This window comes from Macrobrachium nipponense, chromosome 22 (genome assembly GCF_015104395.2).
Source record: "Macrobrachium nipponense isolate FS-2020 chromosome 22, ASM1510439v2, whole genome shotgun sequence".
Taxonomy (NCBI): domain Eukaryota; kingdom Metazoa; phylum Arthropoda; class Malacostraca; order Decapoda; family Palaemonidae; genus Macrobrachium; species Macrobrachium nipponense.
In genome coordinates, this window is record NC_087213.1 from 45,490,207 (window position 1) to 45,515,409 (window position 25,203).

The 25,203-nt window shown below is 42.5% G+C and overlaps 1 protein-coding gene across 5 annotated transcripts in view; it reads right to left on the reverse strand.

Annotated features, from left to right (window-relative positions):
• LOC135198621 (LETM1 domain-containing protein 1-like) overlaps nucleotides 1–25,203 on the reverse strand; it is a 237,517-nt gene that overhangs the window by 115,258 nt on the left and 97,056 nt on the right. For all 5 annotated transcript variants that reach the window (XM_064226374.1, XM_064226373.1, XM_064226372.1 and 2 more), the window contains one exon: nucleotides 23,420–23,590. In XM_064226374.1, coding sequence (XP_064082444.1) covers nucleotides 23,420–23,590 — 171 coding nt within the window. The remainder of the gene's footprint in view (nucleotides 1–23,419; nucleotides 23,591–25,203) is intronic.

Here is a 25,203-nt window from a genome sequence, read left to right on the forward strand (position 1 = left end):
TTCTGGCAAAGAAGGTAAATGAAAGAAGACTGTAGTGAAGTTCGATGAGAAGGTGAAACTTCTTGATATGTTGAAGGGCAAAAATTACTATATACTATATATATCCAACTTTAGGAGCAACAGCTCAAAGAACAATCCAAAACTCCTCAGAGTTGCATTTTCTAGGCTGCAAACAGCGATCATGGCAACCAGTAAACTAATAAAATCAGAATTACAAATTACATTAAAATAAAATAAAACATTCAAAATAAAATCACTAAAACATTTACTAAAAGAACAAGCAAAAGGCTGGTGACACCTTATCCAGAAGAAAGTTAAAAACAAACTACTCTTACAAAAGAGAAAAATATATAAATAAACATACAGACAGAGGAAACAGCTGAACAAGACCATCAGGCAGTACACAATTGTGTGGATGCTGTTAGGTAGTTTAAAAGTGGTACAATCAATTTGATGATAATAGACTCTGGTTTTGTTCAATCATTTTCATTTTGTACCTGTCCTATTATTGATTAGTCTAACACCCTTCCATGAGCATCAATGCATACTTGCAACAGCCTCTTAGTATATCCACAATAGATCCCCTGACTACATCTGGGGCACTAGTACTTATAAATAACATTGGATGTAAATAGAGGACTGGGCTTGTCTTTAAACTTGTTGGAATGAGTTTCAGGTTCAGTGCCAGTGTAATTCCTTTTGAATGATGCTTAGAAATTTCTTTCTTAAAGAATAATCTTGTAAATAGGGGAACACTGTGTACAAATTCATCTTGGGGACAGTTTAATATAGCATAGGTGGCATTATCTTTTTCTTCAACATACTACATAACTGTTTAAAGAATAGTTTTGATGGAAAATAGTTGTTACTGAAATAGTTTGTTAGATTTGTTCTTTCATCATGAAAAGGTACGTTTATAGGTCTGTGTGTGTATTACGATAACTCCTGTTATTTAAATCTTAAATCAAATGCTGTTTTTACCCACCTACACTGGGCTTATATTGGTCTGATATCTACCCATTATTCGAGGGAAATTTTCCTATTGGCAGGTTTATTCAATGATAAATATTAACTAATAAAGGGATTTTGACAAAGGAAAAATCTATTTCTGGGCAATGACCTGTGTCGCCCAGTGAAATGGTTCCTTTAGCACTCATTTCTAAGGTATAATTATTGCTACAAATACCAGAGGAACAAAAAGATATATGGGGTAGTGCCAGAGTATTCTGGTCTAGCTCAACCTGTTTATCAAAGGTGTCTGGTTTCCTTATTGGTATTCTTGGGGCTGGACAGTGAAACCACTACCAGAGGTCCCTTGCCATTTTACTCTCTTCCTTCCTCAATATCCCTCGTCTTACAGAGGAGCCGTTTCTAGGCCCCCCCTACCCGGATAGTAACTACAACTAGCGCCTTAGTTTACCATTCCTGTAGATAGCACCCAAGCTTGGGCCAGACAGGGTGTGGAAGTAGAGGGTGGGTTTCACTAAGCGACATAGGTCATTGCCCAGAAATAGATTTTTCCTTCGTCAAAATCCCTTTTCTGGGCTCAGCCTGTGTCGCTCCGTGAAATAGTAACAGAGAATTGGCCCTACCAGCTTGGAAAGTTAGTGTAGGTAAATTACTGTAAGGAAATTGAAACTTGAATAACATTAAATACTATTTAATATTAGTTATTTAATTCTACAAGTAACCAATAAAATTCCTTAACTTATAAGTTTTAATGATCCTTAACTCTAAAACTTATCAACTAAATAGGGTTGAATAACCCAACAAATAATCTTAACTAATCACACACCAATGAACAGGAATTAAAAAAGTTCACAATAAAGACCCAGATACAAATATATACAATCCAAATCATCATGATACATAGAAAGTGCAATCCCAAGGTAAAGTAGTAACAGTAACAACCGAGCTAAGATCAGAATGCTATAGCGAGGTTCGGTAGGTAGGAGAGAGATATGTAAAGATAGGCATAGGCTAATTAGCTACTTACTACTGCTCTAAGCAGTGTCAGGGGAAACTGTGTTTCCGGCTGCCACTGCTGGGAATTTAAGGGCTTCTAACGACTTTAGGTAGTGGCGTTTAAATACTGTCGGGGACTTCCAGCCTGTGTACTTCTTGAGATCGTCAAAATTCATGTGTTGGAAAATAATTAATTGAGGTGGCTACTGCCCTAATATCATGTGCCCGTGGGAATGATTCCGGGTTAGGCTTGCTTTATAAAAGTACAGAATCTGTTGTCTGATTCCGCCCTTTTTAGGAAAAAGTATCACCCTTTTCCCTCCCTAATAACAAAGGCCTGAGATTTCGGGCAGTTCTGCTCAAATATGCTCTTAGTAATTAACTGGACATACGGCGGTCCTGAGGAAGTGGGACAATCTTCCATGGAGCCCCCCTACCTATCCTGTGGGTCCTCATTTTTAGCCAAAAATTTGACGATCTTGGTAAGAGTAGTAATTATCCTGAAGGGAGAAACTCAATATGTTCTGGTTCCCTAGAGAGAGCCGACAGTTCAGAAATTCTGGCTCTGAGGTAGACTTATTAGGCAATAAACGTTTTCCTTAGGAGCGTTATATAATCACATGATTCGTGATCAGTGTCAGAAGCTAGTTTAAGGACATCATTTAACCCCTTCTTTACCGGGTGGGTGAGCAGAATTGAAATTAAACATTGCGTTCGCATGACCGACTGAATCTCTCGGTAGTGACTCCAGTTTTGGAGGGGTGCCGATTGTAAAAATGTTGCCAAAAAATCACTAATCAAGGGCAGGCTAATGAAATATCAGGTATTATTAGCACTATAATAACGCATATTCTCTGTTAGTTTTATCATCCTACAGGGAAAATAAATGATTTTATGAAAAAAAATGTGAAACTCATTGTCCCTTGTACAAGGGGACACTGGTGGCGGTGAGAAAACTACAGTCTTGAATAGAAATTCGGTCTTACAGAATGTTGGTATATCCACCTGGAACATGCACATAAAGTATTATCAAAATAGGACAGTAAATAAGCACGTAATAACAAAAGAAAGAGCAAAAACTAAAGCGAAAGCCCCGCCAATAATATGGAAATCGCAAATTTTATAGTATATCTTTCAAAAATTGTTGAATGTCATTTTCTACTTTGTCTAAGATTAGTTTCATCACAGAAAACAACTTTAGGGGCATCAGGGGTATCTAAACTAATTTTTCAAGTTTCTTGTCCTCAGAAAAAAATAGCTTTTTCGCTTTCTCTCTGTGGTTTTGGTTTTTTATATATAAAGTTACTATAAGGGCTTTATTTTACCTTCATTTATCTGCTGTTCATATCTTTTATTTGTAAAATGTAATAAGTGAATAAATAAATAAATACAGTAAATGATGATGCAACTGGTTTTATACTTGGGTAGAAGTTATTACATGTTTACGCTTGTCTGGTTTTGTGATTTTTTGTTGAGATGCAGTTCATCTGTCACCTACACACTACTATAAGCAGTAATAATATTTTTTGGGGTTCATCATACGTCTGGCCATCGTGTCATACTGTTTATTTTTGCTCCAAAACTCTTCAAACGAAATTACAGAATGATTGGAAGTCCCTATCTGAAAAGAGGAGTTTTGGTGGTAATATGCGTACCACCTTTATGCACCCGGGGCGGTGTAGTAGACTTGAATGGTGGTACCCACCTACCTCCAAACAAACTTTCGGTAATGAAGAGGTTAAGAACCAGGAGACTGTTCTGGGTCTCTCTGTTGGTCTAAGTCTAGCACAAGCCCTTGGGATCGACGAAAAATACGAATCTGTCAAATCAATGTTAAATCCAAATTGGAAGATTTTCTTTAATGCCGATTTGGTTGTAGTAATCGTACTTGCTGCTAAAACTTTTTTGAACAAGGTTCTAAAAAAGGTTATTGCCAGATTCGTGGTCATGGTTTGTACATTTGCGTCCCTTAAAAATATGGCTAGTTTCTTTACTGCTGAGTCATATTGACGCAGGGTTGATTCTCGTTTATCAGATTCCCGAAACGGATGTTCTGAGGATCAATGTTGGCATCTTTTTGTGCTGCAAACTTCATGAAGTCCATAAAGTTAGGGCTTTTTGAATTCCTGAGGAAGCGGACACAGTCCGCGTTTGTACCAACTGCGTCAGTATGGGATTGGGAATCCGTTGGGGCCGGAGTCCCAATTCCACAAGTAGAGGGAACCAATTGCTCTTGGCCAGTTGGGGGCCACTAGTGTAATGTGACCTTTGAAAGTCCTGAGCTTGTTCAGGACCTTCAGAAGTAGATTCACTGGAGGGAAGAGATAAATTCTCTTCCAGATATTCCAATCTATAGCCATAGTGTCCGTGGCGTAAGCCAGAGGGTCCAGGTTGGGGGCCACGTAACAAGGAAGTTTGTGGTTCGACTCCGTGGGGAAAAGATCCACTTGCAGCCCGGGCACCTGTTGACAGATCCATTTGAATGACTTCCTGTCCAGAGTCCACTCCGATTCCAGCGGGGTGGCTCGTGACAGGGCGTCCGCCACTACGTTTCTCACTCCCGCTAGGTGGGTGGCTGAAAGGTGCCATTTGTTCTTGTCTGCTAGGGCAAATATGGCTATCATCACATGGTTCACATGGCTCGATTTGGAGCCACCCCTGTTTATGCAGTGAACCACCACTGCATTGTCTAATACCAGCTTGATATGGATTTTCTTGGCTGGTAGAAGTCTTTTCAGGGTTAGACACACTGCCATTGCTTCCAGTACATTGATATGTAGCTGGCGGAATGACATTGACCAGGTTCCCTGTACTTTCTTGTATTGTGAGTACCCGCCCCAGCCGCTTAATGAGGCGTCTGTGTGAATCACTAGAGCCGGCGGAGGAAACTGTAAGGGTATTGTCTTTGACAGACTCTTGATCTCTGTCCAGGGGTGGAGTCTCTTGCGTAAGATCGCCTGGATGGGGGAAATTTTGTCCCGGGATCTTCGGTTTGCTTTCAAGCCCCAAACCCGGTTTATATCCTTTAGTTTGGCTTTCAGTAGAACGTCCGTCACTGATGCAAACTGGAGTAATCCTAGGATTCTCTCCTGGTTCCTCCGGGACGTCTGTTTTTGAGAAATTGTCTTCTGGCCTTGGCTATTTCTCTTCTTTTCGCCGGCAGAATTGATAGAGTATGAGAGTCTAGGTCCCACTGGATTCCTAGCCACTGGAAGCGTGACTTCGGAGTCAGCCGGGACTTGGTCCTGTTTATCTGGAAACCTAAGTGTTCCAGAAACTCTATTACTTTGACCGTCGCCTTGCGGCATTCTTCGACATCTGTGGCCCATATGAGCCAATCATCCAGATAGGCTACTAACATTATTCCCCGAGTCCTTAATTCCTGGACTACCGTTTCCGCTATCTTTGTAAATATTCTGGGCGCTATGTTGAGCCCGAATGGCATTACTTTGAAGGAATAAGCCTTCTTTCCTAGTCTGAAGCCTAGGAATGGGCGGAAGTGTCTTGCTATCGGGATATGATAGTAGGCATCTGTAAGATCTATAGAGGTGGTGACGGCCCCACGGGGAAGTAAGGTCCGCACCTGCGAAACGGTCAGCATTCGGAACTTGTCGCAGTGAATGAATGAATTCAGATGGGACAAGTCTAGAATTATTCTTAGTTTGTTCGAGTCTTTCTTTGGCACGCTGAACAAGCGCCCTTGAAACTTTAAGTTTCTGACTCTTGACACTACCCTTTTCTGAAGAAGTTCTTGGGTATACTCTACCAGTTCCGCTGTCGGATTTTGGTAAAAGGCGTTGGATGGAGGAGGACCTTGAAGCCAACTCCAACCCAGACCCTTGGTCACAATACTCTGTGCCCAGTTGCTGAACCCCCAACAATGTCGGTAGAGGTACAGCCTCCCTCCTACCTGGGGATTCTCACTGGTTGGCCGATGGTCGGCCACCACGTGCTCCCCGGAAGCCTTTGCTTCGGTTGGAGACTCTTCCGCCGCCTCTGTGACGGGAGGGTCCTCTGGCACGACTGCCTCTGGCGAACCTGTTGAAACCTTGAAACGTTTGAGTCTCAAAGGTTGCATTACAGGCCGGAGCGACAGCAAAGGAGGTTGAAGCCTGAGCCTGTTGTGACGGTTGGGTCAATAGCACAAACTGCTGTTGTGGATGTGCTTTTGATGTCAACGGTTGCGGTACTTGGGACACCGGAACCGCCTGCACCAAAGTCTGCTGTTGGGGGGCTTGGAAGGGCTGGAACTTCCTCTGCCTCTTTTTTCCTTTTGGATTCGTTCCAGTGGACTCGGGTTTCCTTTTGGGAATGAGTCAACAACGAATCTTTAGACTTTGGTTTACCCTCGAGGCTTCCGCCAGAACCTCGTTCATGACAGAGGCGGGGAAAAGGTCCGTTCCCCATATGGAGGATGCAATGAGCTTATTCAGTTCGTGACGGATTGAAGCCTCCGCCAGAACGGGATTCCTGCAATTCCGCCGAGCTATGATAAAATCATACAAGTCACACTTCATTGTATGCAGTAGTGACTTGGTAATGATCTTGAACAATGGTTCCTCTCTATAGATGAGGGACGCCATTTCGGTCATGGTGAGGGAATTGAGGGACATACTGAGCCTCATCCTAGCGTCATGCTCCGCTTGGATCAGGCTGTCTGACAGTCTAGGGAGCCGCTCGCTGAACAGCATGTTACCGCAGTCCGGCTTGAGCTTACCTACTGAGAAGGTGGCAGGGGTGTCAACCCAGCAATCAGTGGATCCGGGGACCAGAAGGGAGGTTAAATCCATCTCCTGGAGCTGAGGCATGGGTTCATCCTTCATGGCAGCCTGAATTGTCAGTTCAGCCACTTTGGATGTACATGGCATCGGAGTTGTCTCGTTTACTGCAAAAATAGTAAACGGGCTTCTGTATGCTGTCACCCTTGTGTTGGTACACTGCCATTCTTCCAAGCTCCAGAGCCAAGCCTGTTGAGCTTGATCCCAGGGGAAGATTGCCGTTTCTTTGGGGACCTTGTCCTCCCTCCTCATGGCAACCTCCGTTAGGCGGACGTATCCCATGAAGGGGAACTGGAGCCCTGGAGGATGGAACTCGAAGTCTTCCAACCTTCGAGTTCCGCAGCACTCAATAGTCAGCATACCCTCCAAGAACGGGGCGTATGCTGCTAACCTCCATGGGTTATTACTCTTGAATGGAGGTAGATTGGATGAGTCCGGCATTAGCAAGGGTTGAGTAGCCTGTCCGGACTGGGCCAGTCCTGTTGCCACTGTATCCCAGAGACCCGCCATCAGGTTCTCCTGGGTTACCATCCTTTCTGATAAGGATTGGATGGTCTGTCCCGATGCCTCCAGCGTGGTAGACAGTTGGGAAAACATTTCCTGGAACTTGGTCTGGACCAAGTTCCCCATCATGTTTCCCACCTGTTGCATGATGGTGGCTAAAGAGGCATCCGGGTCGAAGGCAGAAGGCTGAGCCTTCGCCTTTAGAACCTTGGCTCTCGACCCCTTCAGCAGGGGAGTAACCTTAGCCTTGTCTGCCCCGGGGTTATGAGCCGATGGCTTAGTGACTTGGCTGGTTCCAGACCTCTTGGGCAAGGACTTTTGCATGGACTTTAAGTCCACTGGGTTCTTAACCTTAGGGATTACTGAAGTAGACTTTGGTCTGACCGACTGAGGTCTCTCGGTGAACCCCTGAAACGAGGTGGTAGAGGAGAAAGAAGAAGAAAGAGATGCACCTGCCTCACTAACATCCTTACCGTTGCCCATGTCGTCAATAGTCATGGGCTCACGGTCCAAGTCGAGGGCTGCTACTTCTCCTGTGACCCTCCTCTTCCAGACCTTCCTCTGGTAAGGGCGATGTCGCGGCTTGAATCCCAGCGATGATGGGAGCAGCTACCGTGGGATCTACCGCCAATGCCTTCTTGGCCCCGGGGTAGATGAGTCCAGCCATATCCTGGGAAAGCATGTAAGGCTGTCCCTTCTTGGCGTTGTGGCCAAACCCACCTACCCAGACCTTCAGGGTAGCCAAGGCAGCGTCCCTAACCGCTTGCACGGCCTGTAAAAAGGGATATATTAATACTTAAAACTAGAGATTAATCCTAGTCTAGTATAATTTTACATCATATCATTATGTACAGTCCGGCGTGCTACATACCGATTCAGAGGTGAACTCCTTCACCAGACCGTAGCATATCACGCAGTTCTCATGGTGCCAGACGATCCTGTTCTCCATCTGAACTTCGCAACCGGCATGGGACCGGCAGACCACGTGCCCACAGGGTTTCTGGAGATCGGCGTTGCAACCCTCCTCCAGGCAACGAGCGACCTGCAAGTCAAATGATACAAGAGTATCATCATCAACCTTCCGGAGACAAGTCCGGGGTTGCATGCAGTATGCTATTGCCACCGGAGTAACTCCGGTGACAGCATGTATATTGTACAATAACATGCGACCTTGTTCTCACCAGCTCCGGTGTCCCATCTATAACCCTTGTAACATCCGAAATAGACAATGGGGGGACGGGTTATGAAACTCAATGGACTCCGGCGCACGCCGGAGACGTAAAATCTGACAGATTTAAGAGGTTTCAAACCGTTCCCATTGCGTCGGGATGAAGGATAGAATCCAATACCGAGGTACAGGGTTGAGGAGCTAGTGATAACCGGGTAGGTCAGTTAAATACACTGCGGAGTTGATAAGTCCGCCGTCATAAATAACCGAATATATAGTAAGATAATACCTTACACAATACAATAATGGATGTTATATTATGTGTAATAAAACATGCATGCAGCATAAAGGATCCCCTGGTTAGGCTGAAGCCTTTTCACGTATCTAAATACGCCTAGCTAGCCCGATACTGCACGGCTTCAAAAGGAGAGAACAGGGGTTAGGACTATTTACATAGATCATACCTTGAAGCCGGAGTCCCGAGTCCGCCGGAGCGGGGTGGGAAAGGGTGGGCGCAAAAGACAGAGAAAGGGATACATAGCATAGTGGACCAAGGCTCACCCCGCCCAGCTGAGCCTGGTGGCCAACCAGGGCTCGGCCGAGCGCCCCCCCCCCCCCCCCATCCCCCCCCCCCCCCCCCCATCTCCACTAGAGAGAGGCATAGTACGGTGGGCCCGCCTACCAATAGTCCTCCCCACCCATCCCCCCCTTTTAGGAAACTCGGATTGGCTACCTGAGGTAGCGTGAGTGAGTCCTCACTCCACCGAGGTGGGTGAGAGGGGGGGCGAAGCGGGGAGGGGTCGGTTAGCAGGGTGGCTCGTACGCGATCGACTGGAGACCTTCTTAGCCATGTGAACAGTCACGCAGTGTGAAAGACCAGTCGATCGAAAGTAGGCCTATAGGCCAACTGAATGCCATGTACAATGAACATAGTAAACACAAACATCCTGTCCTAACACGGGGGAGAAGAAAGAGAAATAAATATGGAGCGAAAGAGAAAGAAAGTTGTCCTCTTGAGAAGCTGGCCTAACTTCGCAAATCGAATCGATCTGGACTCGTTAGCCTGGCAACTCCAAGCGGCTTAGCCTAAATGCCGTATCGAGTTATTTACTCGAGGGGCAAGGCGGCCAGGGTGGCTCAAGGACGATGATAGGCTATGAATGGACCAGGGTCCTTCCGTAGAAGACTAGAGAGTCTTACCATGAAAATTCCTATAATACAACTTGGCTAGATATATGGTTGTTATTCCAACCTCAAGATGTAAAATAAGGTAACTGAGTGGGCTACGTCCCGACAGCATGCGGTTCGGTTAGTAGGCTATACCCCCGTGATCGGACTAATTATAAAAAAGTCAGCAATAAAGCATCGGTATAATATATAAATAGAGTACTGCTATGTAATGGGATTGACTCCAATTAGTATAGAAGACCAATTGGAGAATGATATACACTAGGGCCTCGTTAATTGCGGGGGATAGGGTCCAGAACCCCCGGTGATAAGTAAATACCCGTGTTATCCTGGTACCCCCCCTTAAAAATTGCTTTAAACTGCCTATACTTACATAATTAACCCACCCAAGACCACTATTTCAATGTTTATAACTGCCTACTTTAGTTCAAGCACCAAATATGTCTTCAACTATCACCTTAAACTAAATTCAAGACAGTTTCAAAGTTATTCTTTCCTATCTTCAATTTCCCCTTCATCAGATCAGCAAACAAAAGTATAATTACCTAACAATTCCTTTCTATTTTCATGATTTGGCTGCTGCACCAAACTAAAAGTACATGGTATATCTATTTCGTGAATGAACATATTTATGATAAAAAAACATGATTTACTATAATGATTACAGCACCCAACTATAATATTAATGTATAAACAGCAAAATACAGCAATAAAAATCTATTTTTGTCTTTTGTTTACGTTTAGAATCAGCTGATGCACGTTTATTACCGAAAGAATTATTTTGGAAAACAATTTAGTTGCTAAAAAAAAGAAACAATAATTTAATTGGAATATTATTATTATTTTTAACTTTGTACATAATAGTTTATGATATTATGATACAGTAATTCATATTGCGAGAGAGAGAGAGAGAGAGAGAGAGAGAGAGAGAGAGAGAGAGAGAGAGAGAGAGAGAGAGAGAGCAGCTTGGGATGAGAGTAACTGTTGAATAGCTTGAGAGAGCAGCTTGGGACAAGAATACTGTTACTAGCTTAGCTGGAGAATAACACAATGAAATTTGTATTTTAAATACTTTTATGGTGATAAGAAATGAAATATGGATAGTAATAAGATATTCTTTTGTATACTATTATAATGTGAAAATCATTGAGTCAACTATAAAAGTCGTATTGAAGCAGTTTCATAAATCACAGAATAATAGATCAGTAATATAGTTTTTTCTGTAAGTGATGAGAGAGAGAGAGAGAGAGAGAGAGAGAGAGAGAGAGAGAGAGAGAGAGAGAGAGAGAGAGAGAGAGAGAGAGAATTTTGCTATTTAAATTCATAGTATTTGAAAATTTGTAAATGAGTGTATCCTAAAAATGCATTTAGTCATGAAAAGAAGAAAACACAGTAATTAGTGAATCTTGCTCTTTGATAAAATTCGAGATTTCGTTAATTTCCCGGGGATATACGTAGCATTTGGGCTCCACAAAAAAGTAAGTAAAGTGATTTATGACAGAATTTAGAGGATACTTACGTAAAAATACATCGGTAGTTTGTAGAACGGTGTATCCACTCACATTGTGTAAAAATAGTATGTACCAACGAGACTAGTTTGGTGACGTCACGGTTGTCATACGTATTTTTTTCGTGAATGAATATACATTTATGATAAAAAAAAAAAGAGTTACTGTACTGCTTAGAGTACCATACTGTAAAATTAATGTAATCACATCAAAATAAAGTAATCATTGCATGCTGTAAACATGTGAAGTGTATTTTTGTCTTTTGAAAAATGCATTCCCCAAGGAATTATTCCTTGAAGAGGCTTTTTATTATGAAGATATGCCAATAATATACTATAAGATATGCGTTTTATTATGAATATATGACAATAATATATAAGGTAAAAATGGTTTTATTACATTTATGCTTCGCCGCTGATCACATACAACAATACGATAATCTATGACAATTATCGTTTGTATGACTGCAGTGTTCAGAGAAGTTGATTACGTTATACCAAAACAATAATGAAGTTCGAATTGAAAAGTAATGTTTTCCTAAATGTTATTACTACTGTAATTACACTACTACTATTAACATTTCTAAAAGGTTAAGAATGGCAAAGGTGCTGTTAAGTGTAACTCATGTTTACATTTCTGCTGGCCGTTCAACTACAAGTTGATGTCAATGATGTGGAATTATTCCATGAATAGGCTATAATATTATGAAGATATGCCAATAATATATAAGGTGAGAATGGTTTTATTACCTTTATTGTCAGTTAATATCATAATGTGAATCTGTTCATGCATTTGCTGGTTATCGGAACCGGACGAGGCTTAGCCTACAACGGACAAGCCCTCGATGCTGTGATTCACACCAGTGATATAAATTGAGAATTGGTCCGAGGAAAAACCCGTGATTAACTGAATCCGTGATTGCTGATCCGCGACTAAGCGAGGCCCCACTGTAAGCGTAACCTTACGCGGGTAGCGAGCCACGAAAAGGCGCCGCGGGTCGGCAACACGCGGACTGCCGCTCTCGCATATAACCTATTTTAATACAGTTTATCATGCCCATCGCTACCTCAAAATAATACCAAACATTAACTGCAGTACTTAACTTGGATGCAGAAGCTACTTGACGTTCCATGATGTCAATAAAGGAAATTCCAACGAATTCACAACACAGAGCAAAAAATGCGTGCTAGCGATGTCGTGCTATCGAAAGGAATGGTAAACAAAGGCGCTAGTTGTAGTAGTAGAGGGTAGCGGGGGCCTAGAACGGCTCCTCTGTAGACGAGGGATATTGAGGAAGGAAGAGACTAAATGGCAAGGGACCTCTGGTAGTGGTTTCACTCACCCCAGATACCATACCGACACCTTGAATAAAGGTGAGCGAGCCAGAATACTCTGGCACTACCATATAGCTTTTTCTCTGGTATTTGTAGCAATACTTATATCTTAGAAATGAGTGCTAAAGGAACCATTTCACGGAGCGACACAGGCTGAGCCCAAAAAGTATATTTTGATGTTATTTTCATGACTAAATACATTTTAATGATACAAAAATGGTTTACTTATTTTCAAATATTAATATTGATTGTATTATGTCGGTCCATTTATGATAGATTCTTGGGTGAGCCCTGTGCCGAGACGTTAGTTTGTAGGCAGCCAACTCAGTGTCTCAGTATTTTTGTTTGTGGCTTAGAAAATTAGCAATATGCTTATGTTTCTTCATTTACCTAACGTTTTGCTCAAGACAAGAAAGTTTTGGTTATACCATGGGATTCGATATTAATTTCACAACTAAATAATTTTTTCCTGAAATCAATTACCTAATGTTTTGCACACGATAGGAAAGTTTTGGTCATACCATGGGATTCGATATTAATTTTACAACTAAATAAATTTTTCCTAAAATCAATAAAACACAAACGAATTACGAGTAAAAGTGAAGAGAGACGCACGTAATTCTTTAACCTGTTTTTACTTATCATCAAGCTTTTGCATCATTCATGCGACCAAGATAGAATAAAACTTGTGTTTTCATACAATAAATTCACCCTGTATAGTATACTCAAATGAGATATGAGCATAATACAGTTCATAATTTTACTTTCATTAACAAAAAACCTCATTTATCCTAAAATATGGCCCGAAATTTGATTTACCAGGGTCAAAAGCATAAATTAGTATGTCTTTATTAATTAGTATGTCTTTTCTGGGCCAAGCCCGTGTCGCTTTGTGAAATATCCTTTTAGTTCATATTTCTAAGGTAAAAATTGCTAACATTACCAGAGAAAAACCAAAATGGAATGTCAGAGTACTCTGACTCGCTCACCCTGAATAAAAAGAGGGTGTCGGTATGGTTTCTGGGGCGAGTGAAGCTACTACCACGGGCCTCTTGTCATTTAGATATCTCCTTCACAAAATACCCCTGCTAGAGAGAGCTGATATACAGCCCGCGTCAGCAACTACTACTACCAACGCTCCCACGCTAACATCAGTGCCTCTAGCGGCCATCCTTTTCTGTTAGCAGATCTTACACGCATGTTTTTATTTGCTGTGTGTTTTTTCGCTTACTTTTTGGATTTTTCCTTACGATGGAGCTTCAAGCTATTGCTGCAACTAAGTTAAGTACTGACTAAGTGTTTCACGTAATTTTAGCCAGTAATTTTATTACCTTTATTTAGGTTTTATAACGGTGCCTCCACCGCATGGCTACAGGCTCACCTACCCGGTTTGCCTCGTGTGATTCTTTTTCAGTTCCTGCGGTCTCCCATACCGTAGTAACTGTCCTGTGCAGTTTTTATCATATGCCTTCGTGACGTGCAAGATTCTGCTATTATTTTGCTTTATTTTGATTTTCATTTTGTACTATTCAGGGAATCCAGCTCGATTGAGCTCATGCCTTTTTACCTTAGCTCAGTGTTCATGCATGCATGTGCCTTTGTCTAGGTCTGTTAGGCATGTAGGACTCATGTCCTTTTCTCCTAGTCCTACCACCCAGGCAATTGCCCTCCGTTCCTACATACCGGCAGAGCACAGCTCGCGAGTGGTTAGGCGCCCTCCCTCCCGGGTCGGTTTCCTAGCCTCTCTAGGACGTTCCTTTCTCTTTTTCTATGATTCCCTTCTTATCTTTTATATTATAATTTTATTTTGTAATTTTAGTGTAGCATGTTGAGACGGTTAGAGTAGCCTAGGCTACCTCTTCGTCGGACCTACCGTCCACGTGGTCATATCACGTTCACAGTGGGCCAGGCGATCGCACTGAGCCATCGGCTCAGTAACCCCCCTCCCTCCCCCCTCAACGGGGGTCGGGGAGGCACGTTCCCCTCGCTCACGTTGCCATGCCAACACCAGAGCTTTCTCCCCTCCTCCCCTCTCCGGAGGGGATACGGGAGTCTCGTGTGGGGGTAGGGTTATATATATTATATCTTGTCATACTGTTCTCTCCTTGGGCTCCATGGGGGGGTCCCGGGTGCGATCGGGTCAGACTGGCCATCTGGCTCGTCCGCGCTCGGGAGACCCTGGGGTTCCTTTCGCTCTCTCTCCTACCCCGGTCTCCCCCCCTTCTTTCCCACCGCGCCAGCAGCGGGATCGACTGGTTCCGCCAGCTCTTTGTGGAGGGGGTGACCGAGAAGAGCTCCATACATGCTTCCTATGATTGTTGTTATTGTTTTGTGTGAATCCCGCTAACCGGCGGAGCACCCTCTCATCGGGGTCTCCTTCGGTTGGCTAAAATTTCTACGGCGGAGCTATGCTCCTCCTTGTCTATTTATTTTAATTTTAGGTTAACTTTCTCTTGTTTCTCCCCGCCGTACTTGTACCACCCCGGCGTTGAGTCTGGTTGCTAGTTTAGTGAAACTCCTTCTCTGGCGTACCGGAACCTGCTACTAGCATACTTGACCTATGGACTATCAAGAGAACAGGAGAAGGTTAACATATAATTCTCCGCTCCGGCATATGGCGGAGCATTATATTTCTTAACGGGCCAGTCCCGTTAACTAGTGTTGATACTCATGTATCTGTCCACTTACAGGCTACCAACTGCCAGGAGTCCGGCTGTAACGCCGTACTCCAGGATCCCTGCGGTCATGAGATCTGCAGGACCCACGCCGTCTGTGCCATCCGCTTCGGAGACTCAGCGGTATGGCATCACGAAGCATGCTCGATATGCTACGAGCTAGTGGAACAATTTACCTCCGTGTAAGTTTATAACGAATTCTTTCCGCTGTATAATAGAGATTTCATCATGAAACATGATGAAATCTTGACATATGTGGTCCATTTTTCAGCCTTTCTTGAGGCCTAAAATAACCTTCTCTTCCAGGCCTCCGCCGTGAAGGACGCCGCGACAGCCACCCTGAAGGCCTGGGTCGGCAGCTTCGGAAAGAATGTAGCGAAGGGGCAGCCGTACATTCTGGATAAGGGTATGGCTCTCCACCTCTTCCCCGGAGCGAAACCGACGTCTTACGTTGACCCGACAGTGGCGGCCCCGTACATCTCATCTATCCAGGTCCAGGTGGCCCAGGCGCTGGCGGCCCAGAGTTACCCCGAGTTAGCAGACGACATGGCGACCCTAGATCTTAACCTGGAACCGATGGCGGTAGGTGACCCAGGTAGTATGTTTGTTGAGGCAGGTTTGTTGGGGGCCCAAGGGCTTCCCTTGGGTCCTTCTGGATCTTCTTCTTCCCCTGTCCACTCTTCTACATCTTTTCAAGGATTTTCAGAGAGTGAGATTTTGGCCAGACCGAAGTCCACTCAACCTATCCCCAAGGTAAAGGGGAAATGAGAGATCAAGGCCCTGGAGAAGACAACATCCAAAAAGACTACGTCTTCTGAGTCTCGTAAGTCTCCGGCTCACCATCCCGGAGCAGAGAGAACGAAGTCATCTTCATCCTCACACTCAAAAGGGTCGAAGAGTAAATCCTCAAAGGATAAGGCTCTGGCCTCTGGTGATCCTCAGCCTTCTACCTCTACTGGGACGCGCCCAAAAACACCTACAGTGTCTAAGGACCCAGCTCCTTTCGACACAGACGCATTTGCTGCGAACATTATGCAGCAAATGGGCAGTCTGGTGGGCAACCTAGTGCAGGATAAATTTGAACAGATGTTATCACACATCTCAACATCCTTTGAGGAATCTGGTCAGTCTATTTGTAACATTTCGGAAAGGCTGACCAATCAAGAGAACCTCATGGCGGGTCTCAGAGAGAACCCTCCAACAGTTCTCGCACAGCCTACTGTAGCCGTCCAAGCTATGCCTGATTATGATTCCCTACCTCCCTTCTCTGCTAACAACCCATGGAGGGTAGCAGCGTACGCTCCGTTTAAGGACGGTATGCTGACGCTGCCTGACTGTGGCACTCGAAGAATAGAGGACTTCGAGTTCCACCCCGCTGATCTGCAACCTCCATTCATGGGTTACGCCTGTCTTACAGAGACGGCGATGAGGAGGGAAGACAGGATCCCAAAGGAAACTGTCATCTACAGACGGGATCAGGCCCAGAGGGAGTGGCTAATGAGCTTACACGACTGGGACTGCGTTAACACGAAGCTCCAGGCGTTTAAGAGCCCCTTTACCATCTTTAAGGCGGACGAAGAGACCCCTACTCCGTTCACCACAAAGTTGGCAGAGGTGACTATCAAGGCCGCCATGAAGGATGAGCCTATGCCGCAGCTCCGCGAAACGGAGCCAACATCCCTCCTGTTTCCCAGTGCTGAAGACCTTTGGACGGACCTACCATCCACTTTCATGGTAGGTAAACTCAAGCCGGACTGCGCAATAGTGCAGTTTAGCGAGAGACTCCCCAGATTACCTGACAATCTGATTCAGGCGGAATTTGATGCCAGGTCTAGACTAGGGAGAATGCTGAATGCCTTGGTAATGACAGAGGTTGCCACAATAACCTATGGCAAGGAACCTCTTTATTTAAGCTTTTAGCCAAGGCTCAGACACACAGTTCAGTACGACCTTTACGACTTCGTGGTCGCACGAAGAAACTGTAGGAAACATGTGCTGCAGGAGGCGACTATTCGCCACGAGCCTAACAAACTGCTCGCCGCTCCTATCTGGGGTGCTGACCTCTCCCCAGAAGCTCTGGTGAATGAGGTTCATCATGAGGCCACAAGGCTGAATCAGTCTTAAGGTCCGTTGGGGCCTTTCAGTTAAAAGGAAGCCTGAGACTTCTTCGGCATCTACTAAGAAGTCGAAGAAGCCCAGGAAGTTTACTCCCTATCAGGCTCCTCAACAACAGCAAATGGTCCAAGCAGTGCCGGTCTCTCAGGTGGTACAACCTTCCACCTCGAAGAACCAGGCTCAGCCTATCTTGTTCCTGACAACCTCAGAAGAACCAAACCCTCTACATCCGTTTTGCTGTTCCGGATGGCCGTTCAATCCGGTCTTCGAAGGCCAAGCATTCCAAACTTTTAACAAGCTTGGTAGAGGAAGCAGGGCTAGGGGTTCATTTCACCAGAGAGGTGGCGGAAGAGCTCTTATCAGAGGTAAACACTTTCGTGGAGGACGTGGGTCTCGACCGGCCCCAAGTCAGTGAGAACCCTCAGGCAGGAGGGAGACTGTTCCTCTATCGACACAGATGGGGGTTCAGCAGTTGGGCACAAAGTATTGTGTCCAAAGGACTAGGATGGAGCTGGATCAAAGGTCCCCCTCCATCCAAGACCTATCAGCAACCGATGACAGAACTGACAGAGTATGCCGAAGAACTACTTCAAAAAGGAGTAGTATCAAAAGTCAAGCATTTAAAGTTTCAAGGTCGCTTGTTCAGCGTGCCAAAGAAAGGCTCAACCAAAAGAAGAATAATCTTAGACTTATCCCGTCTAAACTTATTCATTCGTTGCGACAAGTTCAAAATGCTGACTATCTCGCAGGTGCGGACCTTACTTCCCCATGGGGCCGTCACCACCTCTATTGAACTTACAGACGCATACTATCATATCCCAGAAGCGAGACACTTCCGCCCGTACCTAGGCTTCAGGCTAGGAAACCAGGCATTCTCATTCAAAGTGATGCCTTTCGGGTTGAACGTGGCACCCAGGATATTCACAAAGGTGGCGGAGTCAGTAGTTCAACAACTAAGGTCTCAAGGGATAATGGTAGTAGCATATCTGGACGACTGGCTTGTTTGGGCAACAACCGTCGAAGAGTACCAGAAAGCTACAACCAAAGTAATTCAATTTCTGGAATATCTGGGATTCCAAATAAACAAGTCCAAGTCCAGGCTAACGCCAGACACCCGCATTCAATGGCTAGGCATTCAATGGGACTTGAACGCCCACACACTGTCAATTCCGTCAGACAAAAGGAAAGAAATAGCCAAGCTACAAGGCAATTCCTCAAGTGCAAAAAAGCATCAAGGAGAAACCAGGAAAGAATCCTAGGTTCTCTACAATTTGCCTCAGTGACAGACGTTCTACTGAAGGCAAAATTAAAGGATATAAATAGGGTTTGGTGTTCGAGAGCAAACAACAAGTGTCGGGACAAGTTGTCAGCCATTCCGCCAGTTCTCCGCCAACATCTCCGCCCCTGGGCGGAAGTCGAGAATCTGTCCAAATCAGTGCCTCTTCAATTCCCCCCTCCGGCGTTGGTTATTCACACGGACGCATCTCTAAGCGGATGGGGAGGATACTCTCAATTCAAGAAAGTACAAGGGACTTGGTCCCCTCAGTTCCGCCAGCTTCACATAAATGTATTGGAAGCCATGGCAGTGTTCCTCACATTGAAGAGGCTTCTACCAGCCAGGAACTCTCATATCAAACTGGTACTGGACAGTGCAGTGGTAGTACACTGCATCAACAGGGGAGGATCCAAGTCAAGTCATGTGAACCATGTCATGATAGCCATTTTTTCACTAGCAGCCAAGCACAAATGGCATCTATCCTCCACCCATCTGGCGGGAGTAAGGAACGTGATAGCGGACGCTCTGTCTCGGTCAGTTCCACTAGAATCGGAATGGTCTCTGGACAAGCTCTCATTCCAGTGGATATGCCAAAGGGTCCCAGGCCTCCAGGTAGATCTTTTCGCATCACAATCGAACCACAAGCTCCCGTGCTATGTGGCTCCCAACCTGGACCCTCTGGCTTATGCCACAGACGCCATGGCCATAGATTGGAATCAGTGGAAGAAAATATACATCTTTCCTCCAGTGAATCTTCTATTGAAAGTCCTGAACAAACTCAGGACTTTCAAAGGACAAGTCGCTCTAGTAGCCCCACATTGGCCCAAGAGCAACTGGTTCCCTCTACTTCTGGAACTGGGTCTCCGCCCTCTACGGATTCCCAATCCCAAGCTCTCTCAACAAGTACAAATGAGGACTGTGTTTGCTTCCTCAGGAATTCTCAAAACCCTAACTTTATGGACTTCATGAAGTTCGTGGCTAAGAGAGATGCAAATATCGATCCTCAAAATATCCTCTTCTTAGAATTAGATAAAAGAGAATCAACGTTAAGTCAATATGACGCAGCGATTAAGAAACTAGCAAATTTCCTGAAGGAAACACAATCTCTAACCATGACTACTAACTTGGCTATTACATTCTTCAGATCATTATTTGAAAAAGGTTTAGCAGCCAGTACTATTACTACTAATAAGTTGGCTCCAAAGAAGATTTTTCAATTGGGCTTCAAAATAGACTGAACAGATTCTTATTTCTCATCTATTCCCAAAGCGTGTGCTAGGCTCAGACCAACAGAGAGACCTAGCTCAGTTTCATGGTTCTTAAATGATGTTCTCAGATTGGCCTCAAACACTGATAACAATTCATGCAATTATATATCTTTACTAAGGAAAACACTCTTCCTTTTAAGTCTGGCCTCAGGAGCCAGAATATCTGAGGCCACATCTACTAGATCATCAGGTCCCTTATTCTTAAGAGAGAAAGGTGGCACTATTTCCTTAAAAGGAATTAGACAGCAAATCTTGTACTTTATTAAGGGGGCCGGCCGGAACCCCTATATATGGTGGTATAGGGCGAAAAATGCAAAGTCATGAAAAAATTCATGGAGCTTCATATGGCAATTGAGAATACGTATACGAAATATTTTGTCAAAATTCCTCTTACTTTCGTAGTTACAGGGAAATTAGTTAACCTAACTCAATAAGCCTAAAACACTGATCCGTACAAGAAAATGCAATATTTCTTCTATTATCGTAAATTTTTTATAATTATTGTCAAAGAAATTGGGAGAAATGGCATCTGTGGACATTCCCCAAGTCGAGAAGGAGACTTCAGGCTCAGGTACCAAGTCCAGTCATGAATTAGTGCGATCACAGACATCAAGTAGTCTACACGTTCCATTTCACCTCTTGACATTCGCTTGCCTTTACGTATGTTTATGTATGTTTCGGCAAGAATTTCATCATGCCAATGAGGAAAAGACAAGGAAAACATCTCGCTAACATACAGACGAAGAAAAATTGCTCTAGTATTATTACAGAATATCATAATATTCTCGTAGTTAGTGAAGAGAGAGGGTAGGGTTGCTTAGTAACGCCCCCTTCTTGCCTGACAGTACACGTCACACTGTGCCCAAGGCTACGATCTTTGAGCAAAGAGATCTTCATTTATTATAAATAACAAAGTTTTGGTGGTAATACCCAAAATGGAATATGAAATTCATAATAATCATGATTTATTAAATTGTCTTTGTAAAAAAAAAAAAAAAAAAAAAAAAAAAAAAAAAAAAAAAAGAGTACACCTTTGAGTTTCACCTCTGACATTCTCTTGCATTTATGTTTGTTTATCTTTGTTTCGGGCAAGAATTTCATCATGCCAAAGAGGAAAATACAAGGAAAACATCTCGCTAACATACAGAAGAAGAAAATTTGCAGTAATAAGCCAAGTTAGTGAAGGGGAGAGAGAGAATTGCGTAGGAAGGAGTGCCCCATCTTGCCTCAAGCAGTGCCCCAGGCTGCGATATATGAGCAAAGGGATAATCATTTATGATTAAATTATGATAAATAAAATAGTTTTGGTTTAGGTTAATACACAAAAAAAAAAGAAATATACATTCATAATAATCATTATTTATTAACATTGTCTTTATAGAAATACGAAGGAAAACCTTGAACCCCCGTATCTCAAAACTATACTTATTGACCTTCAAAATCTAAATTCTCACTTAGTTTTAAAGCTATAACATTGGAATTTGGTATATAACTCAGAAAGACATTATAGAACAATCAAATAGAGCCCTTTTTTTCAATTTTTTGTTTCCCGTCCCCTTTTTTTATAAAACTTTTTTTCTCCTGATTTATAGGGTTTATTTTTTTACCATATTGAAAAATTCATATCTAGCAAAAAAATGACTTTTAGAAAAAAACTCTCCATTCGACTGGAGGTCTACATCAGGTCTATATATGGTAGTAATCCCAGGTCTTCATATTAAATATCAAGGGAGGAGATAGAATTTGAAAAATGGTTATTTTCGGGATAAATCCCCCTGGCGTCACAAAACCGAAGGTCAGAGGCGAAAATCATATGCGGTTTGGAGATGTCCCAAGTCACCTTATTAAGTGGTATGAATATCAAAGTCCTGTCCTTAAAAAATGGCATTAGCCGGCCGGCCCCCTTAAGCAAGCCAACCCAGATTCCTTCCCTAAAGTCCACGACATTGGAGCTGTGGCCACCTCAATTAATTATTTCCAACACATGAATTTCGATGGTCTTAAGAAATATACAGGCTGGAAGTCACCGACAGTATTCAGACGCCATTACCTGAAATCCTTAGAAGCTTTAAAATTTCCAGCAGTGGCAGCGGGAAACACAGTTTCCCCTGACCCTGTCTAAGTAGTTAGCCATAGATCCAGATCTCCTTTCTACCTGCCTCACTAAAATCCTTCCTGCGACCCTGCCACCAGGTTCACCACTAACCTATAAGCCTTAGTTGCAAAGGCTATAGAGTGAGGTTTTCCTTATTTTTTTGCTAGGAATCCTCACATTTGTATATATTTGGTATTGTATAAATTACCTTATTATTAATTGTCATGTTGTACTCCTATAATCCTTTTTAGTAATAAGAATAATCCAACTAATCTGAGTTAGTTTAAGTGTAAATTCACTAGTTTGTAAAATTTACAAGATTATATTCGTTTTTACTTATTTTGCTTTTATTACTTTCCTTATTTTGTTTTCTTTTTTACCAAGTTTGTGGCCATTTCTCTGGTACTATTCCACAAAGCGACACGGGCTTGGCCCAGAAAAGGGATTTTGACAAAGGAAAAATCTATTTCTGGGCAATGGCCCGTGTCGCCCAGTGAAATCCCCCCCTTTTTTTATTAACCCCACCCTTTAGCCCAAACTTTGTTCTCTGATATTAAAGGATGGCCGCTAGAGGCGCTGATGTTAGCGTGGGAGCGTTGGTAGTAGTAGTTGCTGACGCGGGCTGTGTATCAGCTCTCTCTAGCAGGGGGATTTTGTGAAGGAGATATCTAAATGCCAAGAGGCCCGTGGTAGTGGCTTCACTCGCCCCAGAAACCATACCGACACCCTCTTTTTATTTAGGGTGAGCGAGTCAGAGTACTCTGACATTCCATTTTGGTTTTTCTCTGGTAATGTTAGCAATTTTTACCTTAGAAATATGAACTAAAAGGATATTTCACTGGGCGACATGGGCCACTGCCCAGAAATAGATTTTTCCTTCGTCAAAATCCCTTTATTATGTGTTTTGCAATGCCCAAGTCGTGTGAATTGATTTACAAACATTAATGTATTCTAAATGGATGGAAGGCAGCCACTTTCCAAAATGTCTGCCATCGCCAACAGAGGTTAGATCCAGAATGCCTCCAATCTTTAAAATGTTTATTATGATGTATACTACTAACAATGTACCCAGTTTCATACTTTTATGATATATTTGGTGTTTGAACTATTTGGTGTTTGAAATAGGCAGTTAAAAGCATTTTTAGATGGGTCTATGGTGTTTGGACTATTAAAATAGGCAGTTTTAAGCATTTTTAGATGGGTCTATGGTGTTTGAACTATTAAAATAGGCAGTTATAAGCACTTTTAGAGGGGGTACCAACTTTAACATGGATTTTTGCTTAACACAAGTAGTTGTGGTCCCAAACCCCCTTGATTACAGGGAACATAATGCATATACGTTAAGTTTTCTACATTTCATTCACTGTCCCTGAAAACCATCACTTCAACTGTATCATTTATTTACACTGTTTTAGCCATCATGCTCACATGACACCTAAATTCATTAACTGCTATGGCAACATAAAATAGTCATGACAAAACAAAATGTAATTTAAATTAAAAATGTCTGCATTTCCAGAAAAGATATACAAAGAATTGACTTACCCAATAGGAAATGCAATATTCTGTCCAAAAGGAAGAGAAGACAAGACTAGTATTGGAAAAACCCTCAACATATCACCTGGCATATTGTAATACAATTCAATTTCTCGTCGGCTAAGTGATCGTAGTGTTGATCCTGGCATACTAATAATAATAAGCACCTTGATGAAATCTCTGAAAATAAATAAAATATACATTCTGACAAAGGAAACATATACTATCATGAAATGGATTACACCAAATATATAAATTAAAAAAAATATTATTTTTCCATACCAACACTACTTGTACATTGGCAAGGTTACAGAATGTCACAGACACTTTAGCTCCCAACAATGAAAATAAGGAAACATACCAGTACCATACTAGTATATGTACAGTGGGTTGCTGCTTGATTACAGATCGGCAATTGCGCCTTCACTTAATCGCAGATTTCTCTGTGGCACTTGTCTCCAAATATCTCACGGAAAATTCACTATTTCGTGAATTTTTTCGTACAGCAATATTCACAGATTACTGTATTTTCATTTTATTTTCGTGACTGATTAAGTTTTTTATAATACAAAAATTATTTAGCAATTTTCAAATATTAATATTAACCCTCTTACGCCGATTGGACGTATTAAACGTCGAGTCAAAATGTCTCCCGTATGCCGATTGGACGTATCATACGTCGGCTCAAAAAAGTTTTTTTAAAAATTCGCGGAAAAATACTTATAGGCCTACCAGCCGAAAACTTTTGTATCACGCGCCTTGGGAGATGCTGGGAGTTCACGGATCAAGGCGTTGTTTTGTTTACAATCGCTACGCAGGGCGCGCAAGCGCGATTTCTTTCTTATCGCACTAAAAAGTATCAGTTGACACATCTCGGAAATTATTTCGTCACTTTGACATAATTATTGCACCATTTTAAATTATCCTTTACATGAAGATTATATATGAAAATGTGCGCAATTTCATGCACAATACAACTAAAAAATACTCATGATTGTAGCTTTTATCAATTTTGAAATATTTTCATATAAATAACGATAAGTGCAAAAATTTCAACCTTCGGTCAACTTTGACTCTACAGAAATGGTCGGGAAACGCAATTGTAAGCTAAAATTCTTATATTATAGTAATATTCAATCATTTGCCTTCATTTTGCAACAAATTTGACGTCTCTAGCACAATATTTCGATTTATGGTGAATTTATGAAAAAACTTTTTTCCTTACGTTCGTGCGATAACTCTTCCGATAAATTTATTTCGTGCGATTGTCCAATGTTTGCACCCTTTTAAATTTGCCGTTACATAAAGTTTTATATATGGAAATGTGCGCAATTTCATGCACAATACAACAAAAAACAACCCATGGTTGTAGCTTTTTATCAGTTTTGGAATATTTTCATATAAATAACGTTAAGTGCAAAAATTTCAACTTTCGGGTCAACTTTGACTCTACCGAAAACCAAATGGTCGAAAAACGCAATGTAAGCTAAAAACTCTTATATTCTAGTAATATTCAATCATTTACCTTCATTTTGCAACGACTTGGAAGTCTCTAGCACAATATTTCGATTTATGGTGAATTTATGAAAAAAAAAAAAATTGACGTTCGAGCGGTAACTCTTCCGAAAAAATCAGAATTTTTTTGTGCGATTGTCGAAATGTTTGCACCATTTAAAATTAGCTGTTACATAAAGTTTTATATATGAAAATGTGCGCAATTTCATGTAGAATACAACTAAAAATGATTGAAGGTTGTAGCTTATCTCTTTTTTCGAAATATTTGCATATAAATC